Raw genomic sequence first — 24,368 nt, 5'->3', positions numbered from 1 at the left:
TTTCTGCAATGTGCATACTACTACAGTTATGGTGGTGTTTCGGAAGGAAGTGTGTGTGTGTGTGTGTGTGTGTGTGTGTGTGTGTGTGTGTGTGTGTGTGTGTGTGTGTGTGTGTGTGTGTGTTTATGGGGGGGGAGGCAATGTTGGAGAATTTTTTTATATAGGGTGGGAAATGGTGAAAGGGGTTGTAAACAGCAACTGATTTTTTGAGGGTGGGGGTTCTGGGAAAAGGTTGATGGTGTGCAGTCCGTTTCAACTGTGCTTAGTCGTCGTCTGAACACATGAAAGAAGTGGATGCTATGTCAGGTTCGTTAGGTGATTTTGCTTTTAAAGTGTTTGTGTTATTGCTTATTCGTCGGGGTTGTGACCTCAATTTTACGTTGTGAAGCTTCCAAGCGTCACATTTCATTGTTATTGTTTCCGATATTCTAAGCATTGTTTCATTGTCTTGTCTGTCTACTATGAAGGCCTTGTCGATCTGCAGAGTATGTTTTTGCTCAAGGTTCAACAGCTATTTCTGTTTTCCTTGTGCTTTGTATTCGATTTTTCTTTTTAATGTTGCGTTTTCTAGTGTTTAAATGTTCTGGAATAGGGATGTTACAATCGTGGAAGTGTTCTTGTACTTTTATATATTGTACATATGTATACATTGTGTATATATATTGTACTTTTATGTAATTTTATATTATATGACTATTCTTCAACCGATTGAATTAACTCCGAGAGGTGTCGAGCATAGCAGTGGAATGAACAAGTTGATGTCATTTGTTATAGTCGTGTAGCGAAGTCCTCAATTTGAATACTAGGTGGCGAAGTATCAGTGTAGCTTGCCAATTTACTTATTCTTAAGGTGGTTAACTACGAATAAGTAAGTAAATTTTGGTTTCTCATGTACCTTATCACTACAAGTTGATATAACTGATAATTTTATGCCCCAAGCAGTCAATGAAAAAAATCTACAAACCGGAGAACGGCCATAACTTCTGACCTACGTACATGGCAGGTGCTAATCTTAGGAAATGGCGATACACTGCAAAGTATGCGAGGAACTAGCCGATGATAACAAGACTTTATAAGGTTGGTAAACTCTAATTGTAACAAAAACTATCATTTCTACTGCGCAAAAATTAGTGAAAGTCACTACAAAAAATTATCCGAAGACAGAAAGCTGACCTGTCAATGTATTACATGAAAATTTAGCGACCAACCAAGCTCACAAGGGTCAGGTCCTTTGTCTAAAGCTGTACCTCTGCTGAACAGCGGTCGCAGGCAAATGTGTTACTCAGCCCTGACACCAGTGCAGTTACGGAATCGTATTAAATTTAAAAATTTGCATATCATGCACTTTACTAACTTTTAGTTATGACAGCGCATCCAAAGAAAATTACGAGTCATTAGCACATTTTGAATTATTCCATTTATAAAATCGGACTCTTTCCTTCCAAACGGTCATTTCATTAACAAGGGAGTCTACTGGATATCGCAGCGGACGCAACTGCATGAGCGGGTACATCGTCTCCGATGGCAACCGGATGTGTCGCACCGGTAAAAAGGGGACGAAATGGAAGTTTCGCATCAAAGGGCTGGGTGACACACAGGTCTGCCACGACGCGGAGCTAAGGTTCGTGATTGACTTAGTTCTTTCATTAACGTTATCTTCTTCACGCATTAGGTATAATATCTGTTGCGACCAAGATTTCAACATCTTTTATGATAACTTTCTCTAGGACTTACTGTTTTTCTTTTATTCTTTGGTTTCCAAATGTAGACTTGCTTTATTATTCTTTCTTCACTGTACATGTTCAATCCATTTTATTCTTCTGGTTAAAAGCCAATTGTTTATTGCTTGTATCTGATATTGTTTTCTTATGTCTGTATTTCTTATTTTATCTAGTCTAGTTTTGTTTACTATTTTTCTTAATATATTCATTTCACCAGTGTTTAACATTTGTCTTGTTTTCGTAGTGTCTGGTCTTGTTTCTTGATTGCAGCTTTTTTATCTTGCTCTCTGACTTCTAGACGTGGCCCTCCTTCCCAGTTCAGTTATATACCTAAATACTTGTTATTTGTTCTATAATAGTACTTTCCAATTCTAATTTACATCTTTGTGGTTCTTGTGATATTGTCAAACATTTTGTTTTGGTTTTTGATATCTTCATATTATATAATTTTGCTACTTTATTAAATGCAAGTAGTATTATTTTTAACCGGATTTCATTTTTTGTAATTAATATTACATCGTCTGCATAACAAATAGTTCTTATTATTCTATTTTTATTTCCACTCCCGTGTTTTGTGTTATTCCATCCATTATTATATTGAATAATGTTTGACTTAAAGAGTCTCCTTGTCAAATGCCATTATTAATTTGTATTTCTTTACTTGTTTTTCCATGTGTTTTTATTATACAACTATTGTTATCATATATTTCTTTAATTATTTGTGTTATGTTTTTCTAATACTTTTCTTCTCTGCAATATATCTGTTACATCTTAAATTAATATTCTGTGAAATGCCCTTCCAGGTCTATAAAGCATATAAATAATTTTGTATTATGTTATATTCTATTTTCTGTATCAGTTGTCGAATTATAAATATTGCATCTATACATGATCTATCTTCTCTAAATCCTTTGTTCATCTAGTAGATTAATTTCCTTTGTTATTTTATTATTTAGAATTCATGTTAGTAATTTTAATGAAGTATTTAATAAATTTATCCATCTATAAATTTTCTGCATACCTGTTGATCCCCAGACCAACAGATATGCAGCAGAAAAATGGCAAGCCAGCTGCATTAATTGCCTAAAATCTTGAAAGATGAATTGGCCAGCAAATAAGAGTAGTGCTACCATGTAAGTGAAAGCTGACACACCTAACTAAAGTCCACGTAGAGTAGGAAAGAAGACAGCTATGTGGAATGCAAACAGCATACATAATATTCAACCATCAACATCAGAACATTGTACAAACCTGGCAAATTAAAACTGATCGAGAGAACTAGAACTGTTCAAATGGGAAATAGTGGGAGTTGCAGAGGCCCACAGGACAGGCAAGGGAAAAATCAATATAAAAAATACAACCTTATTTTACTCAGGAAGGAAAGGTAACCATCACAGAGAAGCTATAGAACTAATCATTAAAAAAATGGTTCGTAAACTGAATAGTTGAGGTAAGAAAAATTTCCTCTAGAATCATTTCCCTAAGATCCAAAGCAAAAGAGAGTGGAAGATTCATAAAAATAATAGAGATTTATACCCCAGTCCAATCACATGAAGGGGTGGAATATAGTCAATTTCTTGAAAAACTGCAAAGAGAAATGAGGCAAACAAGTACCAGAGATATGCTGATTATTATGGGAGATTTTAATTCAAAGATTATTCAGCACTTTGAAGATACATTAGAAGTAATGGGAAAATTTGGTCATGGAGAGATGAATGAAAAAGAAGAGGACTTGATGAATTTTTGTAAAATAAATCAACTTAATCACACATATCATATTCAAACACAGGCTACAACACAAATATACTTGGACATCACCAAACCATGAAATCAGAAACTGTATAGACTACATAATCAATAATTAGAAATGGAAATTCCTTCTAAAATATCAAAACATTAAAAAAAGATTAACATGGATATAGGCTATAAACTACTATCAGCCAAACTAAAAGTCAGTTGCAAAAGAAAGAGAATAAACCACCAAAAACAAAAGAAGGTAGACTTCTCAAAACTAAATGATGGCTTGACCAGATCTAACTGTCACAGATCATTGAAAGAAAAATTAAATAATCTTGCATTAGATACAGTCCCAGAGTCTTGGAAAAAAGGTAAAGAAATTATTAAAGAAACGGCAACAAACAGCTGGGCTACCAGACAAGAGTGAATAAAGATTTGCTTACACCAAAGATTTTGGACGTATGCGAGAGAAGAAGAATATCCAAAACTAACCTCTTAAAAGAAGATAATCAAGAAAATAGAATATTATACAAAAATTCGAAAAAAGAAATCAACAAAAACTGTAGCTTAGCAAAAATCATCACATACTTAGAGGAAAAAGAAGGATTGTGTGAAACATGACTCAAGACCATTTGAGATAGTTAAAGAGATAAGCAGAACATACTCACCCAACCCAGTTTCAATATTGCAACAGGATTGAACCACTACAAGCAGCATTGAAGCAATAAAGGAAATATGGACTAATTTTAAAGAAGCATTTGCAGCTGAAGAAAACCGGGTGTATTTTTTGTTGCAGCAACCTTCCTTAGTGTTGATTCAACTATTTATGACATTTGTTTCATTATAAGCTGAGTTATAGGTATGAAATTAGAGCTGAGTAGATATTTATAATTCATTTACAATGAGCAGGACATGGGAGGCAGTTTGAATACTTGAAAACAAACAAAATTCGGTTGAATCATATACCTATTTTTGTTGCTTTCATTCACAAAATGTTATTTTACATTGGTAAAGAAATGGCATTTTTGTTATTGAAATGAGCACTAGAAATAACGATAATAATTTGTTTCATTTTACAAGGTCATTTGAAATACTACTGAATACAATTTTGTGATATATTACAATTAGACTTGAAATAAGAATGTAATGCAGTTTAATGTCTTGTTCATAAAAGCAGATTTATTTCAACCAGCAGCAGATCTCAATCTGTAAGCATAAGAACGTGATGTATATTTTCATTCGTCGTAATAGTGCAAGATGAAATAAAATGTAATGGTCAGAACTTATTTATTGCAATAGCTTTTGCTTGATAATATTTTTTTTTTCAGAATATTTTACAACAATTGTGTTCAAGTGCAGAATAGAGCAGGTCCTCCCCCCCCCCCACCACCAAGAAAAAAAAAAGCTGAACATTTAAGCAACACATGCAGAATTTTTTTTTTTGAAATCAAATATTTCTTTCTTTCTTAAATAATTGCATCAAATAATTTATAAATTTTCGATAATAACTTTGAAATTGTGATTATTATAAATTAAAAAATTATTTTAAAATAAATATTCCATCAGACTGTAAAACAAATCGGTATTTCCTATTTAGGAAAGAATTGAAAACCAAACAAGACTGTTGATGTATTACGCAACACTAGTCGAGGCCCTTTAGTGTCACTTCTAAGCTGGTCTTTCTTTCACAGCAGCTTTTAGCCTTTACATGAAGCTGAGGAAAATATTGTTAAAACAAGTTATTTCCAACAGCATTAAAAGTCGTCATATTCGGATTTTTTTAAGTAAAAAAAAACTAATACTACTGAAGTTCCTTTTTTGTTGTTGTTGAATAGATGAAATAGTTTTTTAATGATGAAAATATTGAATAGAAGAATTTCTAAAACTTAGAATAATGTCTGCAAACAGTAGAACAAATGATTGCTGAGTGAAAATAAAAAGTCAGGAATTAGAAGCAACTGCTATGGCGTGTGCTAAAATATTACTGGCTTACTTCTTTTATCAAAGGATAAAATCAAGTCATATATTGAATACATTCTGTGAAAACTTTCGAACACTAAAAAAGAACTTCCTAATCCATCGGTTGAATCAATGTTTGGAGGGAGAAACATGACCTTGAATTTGGTAAAGATCAACGTTATAAGAGAGATGACCTGGAGCATTATCTAGCATTAATAAAATTTTAAATTCTATATTTTCTTTCTCACAATCGCTTTCCATTTTACTCACATTTCAGTTGATTAAGGTATCCGCAAATAATTTCTGAGTCATCCACGAAGCCTGTGATTCTTAAGGTTTTTGAAGGCTCATGGATTCCCATACTGCCATATCACAAATGCTTTCAGTTTATATCCAGCAACATTACCCCATAACAGAATTGTAAAACAGTGTTTAAGAGCTTTGAAACCAGGAGTAGATTTTAGCTTTTTGTGGATGAATTGTCCATTGTAGCATTTTTTCTAAAACAAGGTCTTATCCATATTAAAAATTTGCTGTGACAAATAATTTTCCTCCATAATAATTTTATCCAATATGTCCACAAACTCCTTTGCAGTTTTCTCATTGGCACTTGCATATTCCCCATACATTTTCGCATTATGCAGTGAAATCACTGCTTGAATCTCATGAACCAACTGGAAGAAGCGTTGAATTCGTAGTTATTCGGGTCCTGCTTTCTTCTTCAACATGTTGATGAGACTTAGTGCCTTAGCAGTTATGGTCATAGTGATAAGAGGTATGTGCTTTTGGTTCAGGTCCTCTACACATGATGGAAGATAGCTTTTCCAATCAGCGATAGGACCTTGTTGTAGCTTCGTGACTATCATTGAACTAGGAACTTCGTTTCAAGATCAATTCCCCACCTCTTTCTCTGTGTTTCTTCACTAGGTTTTCAATTGGATGTATAGGGGACTTGTTGCACAAAATATCTCAAAATATTTAACAATAAATACACAAATCTTATTTCTTCAACACAAATTCAAGAGAGGAACTTTTGAAAACTAACTTGTTGAATGCGCTGTTGCCACTGTGCATGATGCATTGTTGCTATTTAGAAAACTTTTTGCTTTACGCTTGCTTGCGTCTTGATCAAGAGTATAGTTGAAAATGTTATTTATTCCATTATGGGATCATGGACGTAAGTCGTGGGATGACTGTGTATGTCTGCTGAATTTCTTTTCACACACACAGCAGGCATTATATATATATGGCGTAACGGATTTACTTGGCTGAGGGACATATTTTTATAAAGATTTTAAAATGTCTTAAAATCGAGACATAAGAAGTAAAAAATACTGTTTAATTAAGCAGGATTAATTTCTTCTTTCAAAATCAGATGGAACAACCAGCAAAAAATCGCAAAAGAATTAAAATTCATACATTAAAGCGTCAGCGTATTGATATTTGAAGCTGTTCTTGGTATCTCCTCTCTGTTGGGTGTGTGGATGTATTCAACACCTCGGAAACACCACATTGAATGGCAGTCTTGGAGATTATTACTGAGGTTGATGTTAAGATGTATTTGATTGAGGACAATTTCTTTGGATTCCACAAATTTTTCTAGTTCACTATAGAAGCGAAAGATATTTTCAGATTTGTCCCATAAGACTGGAAGAATGAGGTCTTCCACATTAGTGTCAGAGCAGAATTCAAGACATAGTTCGACACAGCACTAGTGTTCTTGTTCGCCCTTATGTGACATCTGTTATGTTTTTCTAGACGTAATTCGATGGGTTTTTCCATCTGGACAAAATAAGGTTTATTAAAGCAGTTGCACCAAATTCATTAAATGCTGGAATATTTCAGGTTGCCGTGTTTTGTTTGGGCCTACTGAGTGAGGAACAAAATTTCTCAACAGGAGTGGAAGAAGTCTGGATGTTGTATTTTTTAAGAACTTGGGACCAATTTAGGTGACATGGAGCTCATATTATTATTATTACGGGCAACTCCAGGGAGTTCTTAGACTCATCAAAGGGGCCCCAAATCATATTCATCACAACTATTCGACATTGATACAGTATCTATCATACCTTGCCTTAAACTCATTCACTGTCACAGCGTCCACCACAGACTCTGGCAGCCCATTCCTCATTCACCACTCTAAAAGTAAAGAACCCAGATCTAACACCCTTACTAACCACTTACTAAATGAGGTTTCATCTGATCATTAACTCTACAAAATAATACAGAAAGTACAATAATGGTAACAGTGTCAAAAATAAAAATGAATATAAAATAATTGTGATTACACGTAAAATAATGACCAAGCAACATCACTCATATCTTGGAGGAATTATCCAATATGACCGAAGATGTATATGCTGAAAATACGAAATAGGAGAATTACTATGGCAAAATAAGTATTAAAGAAAAAATCATTTAATGCAAGTAAGATTAGTAACGACATGGAGAAAAGAAAACTAACGAATAAATTTTGCAAGAAATAAAACAGTCGAGTATTGAAGACAGTTATCTTGTGGCACACATGAGGAGACAATGAATGGATTATAGACGTGTTGGAAGGAGAGGAACCTGAGAAAAGAAGAGGACAGCCGAAATACACCTCTTTGGAAGAAGCGTTTATATTAGTCGGAACAGGAAGCCAGAAATAGGGTTATCACTTAGAATGATGTAGAGAAGGAAATCCGGAGAAAAAAGAACAGAGAATAAGTAATATCAACTGAAGAATGGGTGTTCATGCTATCTACAGCTGTAAATCACAATTGTTCGTCTAATAATAATTGACACACAACCAACTGAATAAAATGGTATTTTTAAGAAATTCACTCCTGGATTGAAAAGCCATTTTTAAACTTTTACCATTATTTCACAGTTAACATGTTTGCAAGAAATATGTTCGTATCGAACATCATTCTCAGAGTTATTCCTGAGGATATGTTCAACTTCAGAATATAATACGGTCCCATGGCTCTCTGCTTAGATTATTATTTTGTGATGATGCATTTCGCAAACGAAATCAGGTTTGTTAACACGATCATCATTTTATGAGCGATAATACTCTCTTATTTTCCATTGAAAGTTTTATCGTTATGTTTGTTTCCACTATTCATTAAGATATTAAATTTCTAGATTAACAATACATTAATTGCGATTAAATATTAGTTAATATGTTGAGAATATTTTATTTACTAAATGGAGTTTTAATTTATCATTAATTACATAATTTTCCTTTACAGATTGTGAATAGATTTACTGCCATGAGACATTTTGCCTACTAATGCATTAAAACCGAGCCTGTGTAGCTCAGTGGATGTGGCGTTTGCACACCACCGCGCTAGGCCGCACGAAGGAAGTCTTGGTTTCGAGTCTAGTCGGCGACTAGAGGAAATTTTTCTAAGCCTTTTTTCGACCGGTTCCCGAGTTAGTCGATCTCTGGCACGGGCAAGCAGGTTTTTCCTCCCGGAAACTCGGGTTTTTCGTCCTGTAAACTCAAGAAAATCGACCGTAGAACCCACATTATTTTCAGACATTAAATATATTGTGTTAGGGTTAGAGACCACGAGATGGCGGCACATTTGAGCCGTCTCTCTTCACTGCGTACCGCTTAATTAGTGATAGCCTTGGGCCATCTGTCTCTGATTGGGTACCAGTGGAGATTGAACTGCCCACTCAGTCTCCAAAAGTTAGATAGGGCTAAATGGCCTCGCCTACTCCCGTATATACGGGAATAAAAAGGCGTTAGCTGATTTTTTTTTTCTGATGCATTAAAACCAAGCTGATAACCAGCAATGTATGAAGACTATTAAGTTGAAGTAAACATTTCGTGCTGGATTTGCAAAGTAAAAATCAAATAATTCCGAAGAGGTTGCTCTTCTAGTGTCGTAACGGAAAAGCGTCAAATGAGAATGAAATTGATGACCCAAATTAAAAAAAAAAAAAAAAAAAAATGAGTAAATCCCCACCTGCAACGACTCAGTCGCATTTCCTATTGAAATATCTCAACTGAGAAGAAAATAGGGAAAAGCATTTTTAGTTTGTGCATCATCCAAGATGCAGTTTTTATATCAGAGTAGTAGAAACTGACATCAGAAAACGCACAATAATCAGTCTGATAAAAAAATCTACGTGCAAAGTATTTTGAGGTTAAATTAAAATCAAATTAAAACGGATGAGAGAAATCACAGCAATCAAACAATAATAGACTCCACAAGTAAGCAGTCATGCTAAAAATGTGTGGAAAAATTTATATCCTCGTGAGAACTTAAAAGGGCACCAGAAAATGCATGTGGAAAAGGGGGAAATATTCCTTCGGTACAACGTCAGAAGAATTTCTTTGATTCTGCAAATCTTCAACAGCATCTGAAAATGCACTCAGTCGAGAAGCTATTTTCATGTAAAAATTACTGCAAGACCTTTTCCTCATTTACATAACTGAAGAGGCACAAGGCTACACGGAACTGCAATGAAAGACTTGACATGTGAAATGCGACAGATGGTTTTCCATTTGATATTATTTGAAGATACACAAACTTGTGCTAAATGGATCAGAACACTGTTTCAAATACGAAAAATGCAAGAAAACATATCGCTTACAGTCCTGTCTTCAAAGACATAAAAATGGCTAATACTGGGAAACGTTTTCATTTTTCCGAATGTAGAAAAAGAGTTTCCTATTTTTGAGATGTATTTGAGACATTGTGCACACTAGAAACTTTTCCCGATTAAATTACCAGGCATGGAGAACACATACAACCAACCACAAATCAATGTGCGAAGATCCTAGTGGAGAAAGTCATGTTTTCTGTGAAGGGAGTGGCAAATCATTTTCCTCAAAGGCATTTCTTTAAACAAATTCCGTTATTCACATGAATGAGAGGCCTTTTCAATCCCAAATATGCCGCAAGACCTTTGTACTCTCTCTCTCTCTCTCTCTGAAACTAAAATGCCAAATAATATGTGGCCTTCCAGGAGAAAGCTTTCACCTGTGAAATATGTGAGAGATCCTTTTATGGTAAAGTAAAGCATTTTTTTTGCATCACAAGGGTTCAGGGGAAAGAAGCCATTTGAGTATGAAATTTGTAGGAAATCATATGGCTATAGACAAAACTTTAAAAAGCATCTCGGATTTCACTGAAGAAAAACCTTTTAAATATTATGCATATCTCTACGTTTTCATCTCTATGGTCCCTTAAAAGGCACCAGGATCTTCATACACTCACTGAAGAAAAGTTTTTTTCTTGCAAAATACGTGGCAAACAATATTCTCAATCATAAAAACCACATCAAGCAGCAAACTAAAGATGACTATTTGTTTTTACAACCGTAATCTGTTACAAGAAATTCTTTGACTCGTTTCACGTGAGAAGTCACAGCAGAGAGAAATTGTTTCAGTGTCAAATTTGGAACATGAGTCTCAAAAATTATCTAAGTGCATACTAATGAGAAACGTTTTCTATGCGAAATTTGCAAAAAGTTTTCAGGCAGTTACCATCTGAAAAGTCATCTAAGAATAAATACTTGGGAAAAACCTTTTCTTTGTCAAATTTGCACCAAGAAGTTTTTGAAGAATTGGGATCTGAAAATACATCTAAGAGTTCATACTGGTGATAAACCTTATCTCTGCAAAATTGGCAACAAGAAGTTTTCAGAGTTCGAGTCGAAAAGTCAACTAATAGTCATACCGGTCATGCAACAAGAAGTTTTCAGACAGTTCTAGTCTTAAAACTCATCTAAGAGTGCATACTGGTGAGAAACCTTTTCATTGGGAAATTTGCAACAAGAAGTTTTCAGACAGTTCTAGTCTGAAAAGTCATCTAAGAACGCATACTGGTGAGAAACCTTTTCTATGCGAAATTTGCAACAAGAGGTTTTCAGTCAGTTCGAGTCTGAAAAGTCATCTAAGAGCGCATACTGGTGAGAAACCTTTTCTATGCAAAATTTGCAACAAGAGATTTTCAGTCAGTTCGAGTCTGAAAAGTCATCTAAGATTGCATACAAATGAGAAACCATTTCTATGCGAAATTTGCAACAAGAAGTTTTCAAAGAGTTCGGATCTGAAAACTCATCTAAGAGTACATACTGGTGAGAAACCTTTTCATTGTGAAATTTGCAACAAGAAGTTTTCAGACAGTTCTAGTCTGAAAACTCATCTAAGAACGCATACTGGTGAGAAACCTTTTCTATGCGAAATTTGCAACAAGAAGTTCTCAAGCAGTTCTATTCTGAAAAGTCATCTAAGAGTGCACGCTGGTGAGAAACCTTTTCTTTGTGAAATTTGCAACAAAATGTTTTCACGGAGATCCAATCTGAGAAGTCATCGAAGAGTGCATACTAATGAGAAACCTTTTCTATGTGAAATTTGCAACAAGAAGTTTTCAGTCAGTTCGAGTCTGAAAAGTCATCTAAGATTGCATACTCGTGAGAATCGTTTTAATTCTCCCATGTGTAGCTCTAGGTTTTTGGCTATAGAATCCCTAAAAGCACCAAAAACGCTACCATCCGATTGATGAAAAGTTTTTACCTGTAAAATATGTTGTGAACAATTTCTAAATCAGGCTATCTTTAAAAAAAAAACACATAAAAACGCACACCACAGATTGCTCCTCTGCATATGAAATTTGTCACGAAAAATTCATCCACACGTTTAACCTGAAAAGACACGAAAGAGTTCTCACCAGAGAGAAACCGTTTCCATTCAAAATTTTTGACAAGTGTCTGGAAAGTCATCTATGAGTGCATACTGTTGAGAAATCATTCACTTTTTCCGTGTGTAGCTCTCGGTTTTTGGCTATACAGTCCCTTCAATAGCACTAAAAACGCTACTATGAATAAAGAAAAGTTTTTTCATGTAAAATGTGGGAAACAATTTCTGAATAATGCTCTCATAAAAATCACATGAAAGGCTCAGTAGAGATGACTCCTCTACTTGCAAAATTTCACACAAAATTTCTCGACTCGTCTCCTCTGAAATGACAAGAAAGTTTCACACCGGAGAAATGTTTTTCATGTTAAACTTACAAGAGATTTTCTGAAAATTCGAGTCTGAGATGACATAATGGTATGTACTGATGAGAACTCTTTGACTTGTATAATGTGCGGGAAAATATTTTCGTGAATGAAACCTCTAGTGCGACCCAGTAAAGAATTCAACACAGCTGAGTGTTGGGTGAACATGATGCCTTGATATGTACAATTATATTACATTTATCTAAGTAGCCCTTTTAAGCACAACTTAAAAGTATTCATTGTGAAGAGGTTTATTATTTTATCGAAAATAATTAATCCAAGTAGCACTGCTTTCACAAGTAACACTTGAGTTTTAAAAATATACTTATGTGGACAAGTAAAATTCATCGTAAATTTATGAAAATAGTGCGAACGAATTTCTGTTAATATCACACAAAAATTGACTCTTGTAGATTTTGTATAGTGCTATGCGCTGACGAAAGTTGTATTAGGAACCTGCTGATACCATGCAGGGATTTTCCATTCACTTGAAGAGCTCAATTTTTTTTTTTTGCTTAATTTTTGCTGCTAATTTAGAAATAAAATTCTCTTGAAGGAATGGATACGCTGTTTTCCTAACCAACTACATGCGATTTATTTTTTAATTGTATTCGGTCGGTTCCTCGCATGTTTAAATTAAATCGATGGCTTCACACTTGACGATAAAAAGAGTACAAGAAGCTGTTGCAGTTTTTTCGTACATGGCAATAGGAAAATGAAAAATATTTCAGATCACTGATTATTTTTTTTTTGTTTTTGTTTTTCTGTGAGAACTCTCGGGTGAATATTGTACATGCTACTATCTAGTAACCACGACAATTTTTTGCCAAAACTTTTTGAAATGTAGCCATACCCTCCTTTTAAGATCATATGTTTCAAAACCATCAGAGTAGAAAAGAACAAGAAAGTAATGACAGCCAGGAAACAGCAGCAGCTAGTATGCAACAATGCACAACTTCAAAGTACACCTTTTAGATTTTTTCATCGTAAATATCAGAGGGCTTTTTCAGTGACTGTTTGAATGAATAAAATTTGTTAATAAGTTTTATTGTTTTCCTTATGATTTTTTTTATTTTAATTTTCACTACCATTTCATATGTTCCACGTTTTTGTTTTTAATTTAGTGTGAAATGAGAATTCTATTCATCTGCTTTGCAGGCAATTTATAATGTGAAATGTAAATTACAAATTGTAATTGGTAAGCAATTACTGCTGAGGTGGATCAATTTCTGAAATTTAATAAAATGCAGTTCTTATTGTAAAGTTGTGAGAATATTTTAATAACAATTGCTTTTAACAAATACTCATTTTAATGCATGAGCTTTTTTAAAAATTATAATAAATCGTTTTCGAATGTGACTCCGGGGATATAACTGAAATTCAATTCTAAAAAAGTAAATTAGATCAAGTCATCATGCACACATTCGTTTCTCTAATTTAAAATACGTCTTATAGTTCTTTCCTCGATTTTTTGTTCATCTAAACTTAACTGACAACTTCCTTGAGGAAACTTCACCTAAATGAACCCAACAGAATATTCTCTTATAATTATGAACAGCGATTTACGTAATTTCTAATCCCATTTATAATCACTTTAAATTCAAATTTTGTTTCTCATTAATGCTCTCATGATGCTCTATTGGTATACAAATTTTTCTTCCCCCCTATTGTTTAGTTTCATTTGAGATGACACCATACCCATAAGATTTTGTACCTGATCCAACTTATTTCTAGAAGTGCAGTAGGCCATTGGAAGAAGTGTTGGCCATTATTAATAAGAGTCAATTATTAAACTTTCGGGCAATATTTTATTTATTAACATTACAATCACTGCATTATAAAATAATAGAGCTGGTATTATGGAAATGAAATGAAAATGCCCTGGGTGGGATGGGTGAAGCACGGGATTATTATTATTTCTGTTAAGGCATGAAGGCCATCCCACTATGCCCAGCTAAATGCCAGCAGGTGAAGACAGAAGAGGGGATGGATGCACTGCCTTAATTTACTGCCCATTAGACATTCATCGTGAAGGATCTAACAGCATGCCATGCCATTCAGAAGTCCAGTTCAACATGGTCTGCTTTGCTATTTGGAAGCAGCTCCAGGGTCAGCAATGAGAAATTAGCGACTGGCACGCCACTATCACTGACAAAAGTAATGAAGAAACTGGATCCAGATTCATGGATAACCAGAAAATAGTTGATAGATGGAAATGTTACACAACCAAGCTTTTTCGAAACGACCCCCAACTGACGGATGATATTTTGGTGGAAATTTTGCCAGGAGGTTCGAAGGAAGGAAATTACCCGATATTAAAGAAGTCATTGCAGCAGTTAGCTCCTCAAAAACAAAAAAATCGCGGGGTGTTGATGGTGTTACAATGGAACTGATACGCGAAGGAGGTGACATCATCATAGACACCTTGCTAAATTTATTTCAGGATGTATGGGACTATTCCTAAAAAGGGAAACAGCAACAAATGTAACAACTATAGAACAATATGATTTATAAGTCATGCAATCATATGACTTATTAGCCATGTAAGCAAAATCCTTTTAAACATATTGTGAAGAATCGAAGAGAAAATAGAAAGCAGACTATCAGAACAAGCAGGTTTATGAATGTCCAGAATACAATCGCCCATGTTTTTACAATGTGGGATTACACACACACATTACACACAGTAGGAGAAAAATACATAGAACATAACCAAATATTCTGTCACGGATTTTTAGATCTTCAGAAAGCTTGACTCAATATGGCACGAGGCATTATGGAAAATTTTAGAACATTATATGGTATAGACAATAAAATCATTGAGATTAATAAAGCTCTTTATTCCTCATCTGATATGAGAATTGAAATTAAAAATTCCAGCAGTGAACCTTTCCAGGCAGGAAGGGAGATAAGGGGATAAGACAGGGATGCAACTTTTCCCCTCTTCTTTTAATTGTTTAATGGAATATATTAACGTGAAGCTCTTCATGAATATGACAGTGGAATAGTAGTTAGCGGACTAAGAATAAACAACTTACGTTTTGCAGATGATATCGATCTTCTGGCAGAAAGTGAATAAGAATTTCAAGAGATAACAACCGAGTTTTCGGAACATTAAAAAAATATGGATTACACATAAACCTGCAAAAAGCAAAAACAATGATAACCTCAAAATCAGACATTAAACCCTTAAAGATACAAATTGAGAATGCAAACAAGTTCACTTATCTAGGAAGCACACTTAGCAAGAAGCTCGTTCGAAACCGCCATTAAATACCGAATTCTTAAGGCAACTGGGCCATACAGAAGTTAAATCCATTCTGGAGAGATAACAATTGCAACCAGGCTAAGACTAATTGACATTTTGGTAAATTCCATCCTCTTGTATGGTTGTGAGGCCTGGACTTTATGAGGGAAGATGAGAGGAGACTCCTGTCTTTTGAAATGAAAACTTAGAGAAGACGTTTGAGAATTCCCTATACAGCTCACGAAACCAATGAAAATGGCCAAAAACTGATTGATTCAACAGATGGGAAAAAAGGGAATATTTTCTGACTGTCATAAGAAGAAGACAGATGAAATGATTCGGATATGTGAAGAGGGCTAATGGCATTCCAAAGGAAGCACTTGAGGAATCGTTCCAGGATTAAGGATTAGGGTCCGACCGCGATTGAATGGACTGATAATATAAAAAAATTGGAAAATTCCTCCGTTTCTCAACTGGCATCAAGAACAACAGACCGAGATGATTGGAGGGGGCTAACAAAGAATATCATCTTACTGCCATGAGTGACCCAACGGTCAATTTAGGACTCTGGAAGTGAAGAAGACTGTCATACTAGCTGCAAAGACAAAACACAAACTACTAAGACTATTACACTTTTTTTATATAAGCTTTGTCAAGTAGCTTTATTTAATCCTCCTACATGTTTTGCCAATTTTTCTATTGGCATCCTCAAGGAATACAAACTAGTAAGCTAAAATAAAATGAAGGTTACAGACTAGGTTATAACTGATGGTTCTAATTCTTACAAATAATTAGTATTAACATAACATAACAAACTACTAAAGTGAAAACTCCAGTTGCACTGCACAGGGATGTTCAAACACTATTTCAGTGCTTACCGAATAACCATATCAGCATGTCACATACTGGACTGCATTCTCTCAACTACATTAAGTAGCGATTGTTATAAACATCACAGTCACTACTTAAAAGCCACCCATAGTTTCCACACCTTCTAATAAAAAAATCTGAATAAACAAAAACATTTGTTGAATTATTTGCAATTCTAATTTATTGCAAAGAATAATTATCACAAAATATGAATTAGCATATTTAAAAAAATAAATAAATATTAAAGGAAGATGAGATGAATTAGCATCGTCTGAATTGCTTACTTTGTAGATAATATAACCATTTAATCACATAAAAATGTAATTTTAATTATAATAACTTATTTGAAAACATTCAAAAGATTAGAATAAATTTTATTGTGATTCAAAGTATTACAATATTCCAAATTTCTTCTATCTGTTTTGAGGAGAGCATAGGAATAGCATATGTTTCAATAGTTCCAGGACTGACTCGTGTTTGAGGAATCGTTTCCGTGTGGATTTCAGTTAATCATTTGGTAAACAGAGGTCGAACGAATGACACTGGAAGGTAAAAAGTTTCGTATGGTATCTACGCAAATTTCAAACTCCACAGTTTTAAACTAAAGAATTGAAATGTCATGCAAGCATGAGCAGAGTATTGAGACAATATTATAATCACCGGAGTTTTCAAACCTTTCGTCATTACATTTAGTTATTCTTCTTCTTCAACCTTCTGGTTCTGTCCACTGCTGGATGGTCTACCCGATGATTTTCCAGCTCGGTTTTCTGCTTCTCCCATCCATCTCACTCCTGCAATTTGTTCCAGTTCATCTCTCCACCTTCTTCTTGGTCTTCCTCTTTGTCTTGCTCCATCCATTGGTCTCCACTCTGTTGTTTTTCTAGTCCATCTCCCGTCACTGCATCTGGCAATATGGCCAGCCCATCTCCACTTAGCCTGATTAATGTATTTTACAATATCCATGACACCAGTTTCAGATCTTAGCCAGATATTTGTCTTCCTATCGCTTAATGTGATTTTTAGCATGCTTCTTTCCATGTGATGTTGTGTTGTTCTCAGCTTTTTGTTTAGGGCTTCTGTTAAAGTCCATGTTTCTCCTCTCATATGTTAGGGCAGGAAGTATGCACTGGTCGAAATTTCGTCGAATTTTCAATGTCTATCACGAGCAGTGACCTCAACTTGTAACGCATAGCTATATTCCAGTGGGGCAAGTTTGTAAGCATTAATGGCACCGAAACTCAGTTCTATCTGATCGCTCACAGGAAAGGGCTTGCATCATTCCCTCTTACCTTCAGTAATATTGAGATATCCAAACATGATCAGATTTTTCTTCTTGGACTGAATTGTACATCCAGTCTTTCCTGGCACAACCATATTTCAATTACAGCTTCTGTAGCCTTCAAAATACTTACCGGTAGTGTTTTTTTGCACAAGACAATACTTTACAACCACTTCAATTGCCCTCTCATAAATGTTCAGTTTCTGTCCTGTGCCTCTCCTACAGATACTTTCATGTACAGTGTAATGCTGAATTGACACTATTATTCCTCCAGTCTACTTCAAAATCATTAGAACAGCCACCGCTAATAAATATTCTTTTAGCCCATCTTGACACTCAACAAACCAACTTCACTGCCTCTTCTTTCATTCCATCTGCTTCTGTCCTTTGGAAACAATCTCGCTCACTATGACTTCCCTAAAGATTAAAACCCTCAGCTGTTCACACAACATGTGAACAGTTTCCTCCTTTCTTCTGTTCCTCTTGCCGACACATGGAGTTAATATGCTATGTCTAGTGGTTTTTTGTTTGTGGATCAGACATAAAAAAATTCTATTGGATTTAAATTTATTTGGCGGTTCAAATTGGCAACCACTTCACGCATCCGATTCCACTCATTCGCCACTCGTGGCAAAACAATCTAAACCTTACATCTGTGCTAACTACACTGTTACTCAACTTCCATCATGATCTGTTTCTCCTCTGCCTTAGGAATTTCTTCCACAAACCTGAAATCATCTTCAGAGGAATTGCCATTGAATGCTATCAACCACTTCTACATCCTGAAGAAGCCCATTGACCAAATCAAAATTCCATATTTGCATGCATCAAATCATCATAAAGAGGATAATAATTACTTATGCATACTAGTCAAAATGCTTTTAAACACCCATTTGATTTGATGTTCGGTTTTCCCAATTTTTCTAACATTATCTCTGAAAGTCGGAACCACATCCGACATGATCTTCATATCCTCATCGAATTGATGACGATATCCATGCTCTCATTAATTCTAAGAATTAAAATTTCATCAGTGTAATATGCAGATTGAAACTTTTTCAATGCAAACATAACTCTACCTTTTCATACATTAAAAACCTGCTCTCCTTTTCCCGCAATGTCAGCTTATTCAAGTAATCTTGAATGTTTTTTGTGCCTATTTTATTCATCAGCATTACTATAACTGAATATCTCTGACTGGTATCTCCGCTATTATTAATGTAGTAAACAAACAACAATAGACTAATCAAGAAGAGCATTGGATACACCACTGTATCCAGTGCTTAATATTTGATATACATTAGTCTTTGATTTCAGCCACAAATTCATCATCATTTTCATCAGTTTACTTAACATATTAACATTCGATATGCTACCAAATGTTTGAGCAAGAACCACAGTACTGTAGTTTATGATTTCTACGCTATATTATTTACTTTACTTTACCATAGTTTTATATGAGAAACATTATCCCGCAATTCAACATTAGTTCGGCAACAGATTAGTGTCGAATTGTGAGGCACCACTGTAATCTGTAGGAAATGCCGTAGGAATTTTCACTCTACCTAGTTCTTGCCTTTCCAAAACAACCTGGCAATGTCAATCTAATGCAAACCGCTACGAATGAAAGTGCCTATACTGCAGGGAGAACAAAGAAAAGCTGCCAAACATGGCTCAGGCGATTATATTGCTGGTAGAACCAAACCATAAAGTGAACAGGCAAAAAAAAATACAGGGGAATACTTTAATTTGAATTATTTAAATATACTAATAGAAAATGGTCGAGAGACTAAAAGCCAGCTTTAGATCTTCTCCAAGAACTCTTTGATAAGCAGAACGAACAAATAACAAAAAAAAAAAAAAAACTAGCGAATATGAGGATTAATTTTTGTTTAAAAATAATTTAGCAGTTGAAGCAGTCTTGCAAATGGTCAAAGACATCAAAATTAATGTTAATGTAATAATTGGCAACGCAATTTGATGAGAGACATCCGAACTCTGTCAAGAACTGAATTTCCTAAAACTACAATACAAACTTTTAAATCAGCAACAACATAAATAAGATCTTGTCATAGACAGTCGTCCTGAAACTGCACCTATAGAAAACTTTAGACATAGTTATAAAATTAGGCCCTGAAATTGACATCCCCATACAGCATAACGATATTCAAAACATAATCGGATTCCCATGAAGAACAAAGTTTGCAACGAACCGCAACACCAGCCATAGTTCCTCTTACAAGTAAATCAACAAGAGGCAATGTCATAAAAGCCAGCTAACTGAAAAAAAAAAAAAAAAAACTAGCTGCCAAGAACGCGTCAGAAGACAATACACCAATCTTACTATCTCAGTATTTAACCAGAATCTGTTGGACCAAGCAAGAAAAGCAAAAACAGAAAAAATTGCCAAATTTTGTGAAATACCAATAAGATATTCTTGAGGAAATCACAAAGTTTCAAGTCGAAAACAAATCAAAAACTCGGAAGACATAGATAAGCTACTAACAGTGAAAACGAGACTCCCAATCAGATTAAAAAGAAGACTTGAACACAGCAAAAATGAATGTGAACAATCAGATCAATGTAATAACACCAGAATACATCAACGATTGTATTTTGAACTCGCTCGATGCATGAAAACAACACACACAACAAAAGAGAGAGGTCTCTCCATTCTGCATATTAATATCTGAAGCAATAAAGACATTGGTGAATGCCTTATCTGAAGAATTACACTGCCGGCTGTTATTGATATATTCGTCCTAACAGAAGAATTCGTTACTAAATGATGAAGCAACAGCTTTCCAAATTCCAGGCTTTCAAAAACATAGATCACACTGCCAAACAAAAAGCGGGGGGTTGAATATTAATATTTATTAACATAAATTAATAGCAAAAGAAACTGCTTATTACTTTAGCAGACTTAAATTAATTAAATAAATATATATTTTTTAATTATCCAAACAAAACAAATTCAATTTGAATAAGTAAGTAAAAATTATTGAAATCAAATGGAGCCTTAAAAAAAATCCCAACAAATAGTGAAAGAATGTTAAAAGGCGGAGGCAATAAAACTATATTGTTTTTCACTTCACCCACCCTTTTATTATTCGTCATTCTGCCGCTAAATTTGTGCTGCAGAATGACAATAATAAAAGAAGGGTAAAGTGAAAAACAATATAGATTTATTGCTTCCGCCTTCCCTTGCTGTTTTGTCAAATTTGAAGTGAACATGTGTTATCCATTCTTCTTCTACAGCTTCTCCCGCTTAAGTGGGGTCACTGTTTGTTATGAGTCTCCTCCACACCTTCCTGTCTTGGGCTGTCACCACATCCAAGTTCTTCATCTTCAAGTCCTCTTCTACCAGCTCCCTCCATCTCTTCTTTGGCCGCCCACGCTTCCGCCCTCCTTGCACATCCATCTGCATGACCCTTCTTCCCACATATTCGTCCTCCCTCCTCATCACATGACCAAACCATCTCAACCTTGCCTCCTGTATTTTGGCTCCTAAGTTCGTAACTTTCACTGTTCCCTTGACATAATCATTTCTCAGATGATCCTTTCTGGTCCCACCGCACATCCACCTAAGCATTCTCATCTCTGCTACTTCCATCCTGCTGATGTTATTTTTCCTCATGGCTGCAGTTTCTATAGCATATGTCATAGCTGGCCTCACTACTGTCCTATAAATTTTGCCTTTCATATTGATCGGCACCCTCTTATTGCATAACACTCCAGCCATCTCCCTCCAGTTCTTCCAACCCGCTTGTATCCTGCATCCCACTTCCTTCTCAGCTCCTCCATCTTCTTCCACTGTTGAACTTAAGTATCTAAAGTCTCTCACCTTCCTGATGACATTTCCTTCCAGCTCCAGATCTGTCTCCTGGCTGCTGCCCACTGCGCAACACATATACTCTGTCTTACTTCTGCTCAGTCTCATACCTCTCTCTTCCAGTACTTTTTTCCATCTTTCCAGTTTAGTTTCCGCTTCTTCTCTTGAATCTACACACAGCAAGATATCATCTGCATACAACATTGTCCAAGGTGCATCTTCACTCACCTCCTCTGTTACCACCTCCATCACAATATTAAACAGAAACGGACTTAATGCTGACCCTTGATGCAAGCCAACTGTTGCTTGAAAACTTTCTGTCTGTCCCAAACAGGTCCGAACACTTGTCTTCACATTTCTGTACATTTCCCACACCAACCTGACATATTTCTCCTACACCTTCTTCTCCCTCAGACACCTCCAGACTTCTTGCCTTGGCACTCTATCGTATGCTTTCTCCAGATCAATAAATACCAGATGTAGCTCCCTTTGTTTCTCTCGATATTTTTCTATCATCTGTCTTAACCCAAAGATAGCATCTGTTGTTGATCTACCAGGCATGAAGCCAAATTGTTCCTTTGCAATCTCCACCTCCTCCCTCAATCTACCATCAAGAACCCTTTCTAGGATCTTCATTGTGTGGGACATCAACTTTATTCCTCTGTAATTTTTACAGTCTTGTGCATCCCCTTTACCCTTGTAGATGGGAACAAGAGTACTCTCCCTCCATTCCTCGGGTATATTTTCCTGTTGGCAAACTTTCATGAACAGATCCCACAGCAGGTCAATTCCCTCTTCCCTCAGTGCCTTCCATGCCTCCACTGGAATTCTGTCGTGCCCACCGCTTTTCCATTCCTCATCTTCTTCATGGCCTCCGTCACTTCCATTCTACTGATGTTCTGCACCATCCCCTCAGAAGGCTGCCCATCTCCTCTGTGAGTCCTTGCATTTTCCTCATTCAAAAGTCCCTCAAAGTATATTTTCCATCTGTTTCTTATGTCCAAATCCCTCCATAACACTCTTCCTTCAGCATCTTTGATCTGCCTCACATGTAAGATGTCCTTAGCTGCTTTATTTCTACATTTCGCTAGTTGGTAAATTTTCCTCTGTCCTTCCTTTGTTTCTAATTAATCATACAGATCTTGATATGCCGTGGCCTTCGCCTGTGCCACAACTCTCTTGGCTTCTTGCATTCTCTCTTTGTACACCTCTCTGTGCTCTTCCACTCTTGACTCATCCCACTTCTGCTTTGCCTTCCTCTTAGCTGTCACTGCCACTTGTACATCATTATATCACCACCAACCCTCCTTCTGCTCTCTAATCTTTCCAGATGTCTCAACAAGCACCTCGATTGCACAGATCAGGATTACTTTTGAATTATGTTTCCACCAACCTTGTACAATTTCCAGTCCATCCGAAATCCTCTCTAACACTCTCTCCCTAAAGCGATTCCTCACACTCTCCTCTTTTAAGCGAAACCACTTAATTGTCTTCATCCCATGGCAACCAGAAGTTCTTATCTTCGATCTTATTTTAAAGTCTGCGCACAGCAGTCGGTGTTGTTGTGCTACTTGATCTGTTGGAATTACTTTTCAATTTGTCACAACCTTAAGATGTTTTCTTCTAGTCAAAATGTAGTCAATTTGTGAACTGTTGTTACCACTCCTAAATGTTATCAAATGTTCTTCCCTCTTGAAGAAAAACGAGTTCGCAATTGCCAGATCAAACGCTACTGCAAAGTCCACAACCCTCACTCCTTCCTGGTTCATCATTCCCACTCCGTGGCCACCATGCACCCTTTCACAGTCTCTATTCTGTCTTCCTATGTGCCCGTTCAAGTCTCCTCCGACAATCACCATCTCATTTTCTTCCAATTCCCTCATTTCCTCATCTAACACGTTCCAGAACTCATCTTTTTCCTCTGCTGTACAAACAACTTGCGGGGCATATACACATAATACGACCACCCGCTCTTCTCCAAGACCCAATTTCATTTAAATATGGATAACATGTGTTATCCATATTTCAACCAATTGCGTGTTGTGTATTGATTTTTATTATTGAGGGTTTCCTTCAACCAAGGCTCAGTATATCTTCAGAATTCCTAAGTGATACTTGAACAAAGTGTGTCTTGATTTAACCCCAGTATTAATATTTTTATTAATATTAATATTTATCCGACATAAATTAATAGCAAAAGAAACTGCTTATTAGTTTGGCAGACTTAAATTAATTAAATAATATATATTTTTTTAATTATCCAAACAATACAAATTAAAATTGAAGTAAGTAAAAATTATTGAAATCAAATGGAGCCTTAAAAAAAACCAACAAATATCATCAGAATGTTCAAAGGCAGAAGCAATAAAACTTTTTTTTTCACTTCACCCTAAATCTTTTATTATTCGTCATTCTGCCACTAAATTTATAGCTACAGAATGACGAATAATAAAAGAGGAGTAAAGTGAAAAACAACATAGTCTTATTGCTTCCGCCTTCTCTTGCTGTTTTTTGTCAGATTTGAAGTGAACACTTGTTATCCATATTTCAACCAATTGCTTGTTGTGTATTGATTTTTATTATGAAGGGTTTCCTTCAACCTAGGCTCAGTATATCTTAAGAATTGAATTCCTACGTGATACTTGAACAAAGTGCGTCTTTGATTAACCCCAGTATTTATATATTTTTCGGAAAGGTTTTTTTTTTTAATAATGGAAA

At 35.4% G+C, this 24,368-nt stretch overlaps 1 protein-coding gene across 1 annotated transcript in view; it reads left to right on the top strand.

Moving 5' to 3' along the window:
- LOC150093491 (uncharacterized) overlaps positions 1 to 24,368 on the top strand; it is a 168,262-nt gene that overhangs the window by 6,031 nt on the left and 137,863 nt on the right. Inside the window, 1 exon segment of the mRNA XM_090413638.1 lies at positions 11,093 to 11,907. Within this exon segment, the coding sequence (XP_090269764.1) occupies positions 11,093 to 11,907 (815 nt within the window).

This window comes from Typopeltis vanoorti, chromosome 24 (genome assembly GCF_054136105.1).
Source record: "Typopeltis vanoorti isolate ZY-2024b chromosome 24, IOZ_Tvanoo_1.0, whole genome shotgun sequence".
In the NCBI taxonomy this organism is placed as follows: domain Eukaryota; kingdom Metazoa; phylum Arthropoda; class Arachnida; order Uropygi; family Thelyphonidae; genus Typopeltis; species Typopeltis vanoorti.
Note: the sequence above shows the minus strand (reverse complement) of the source record. Positions and strands in the feature narration are given on the sequence as shown.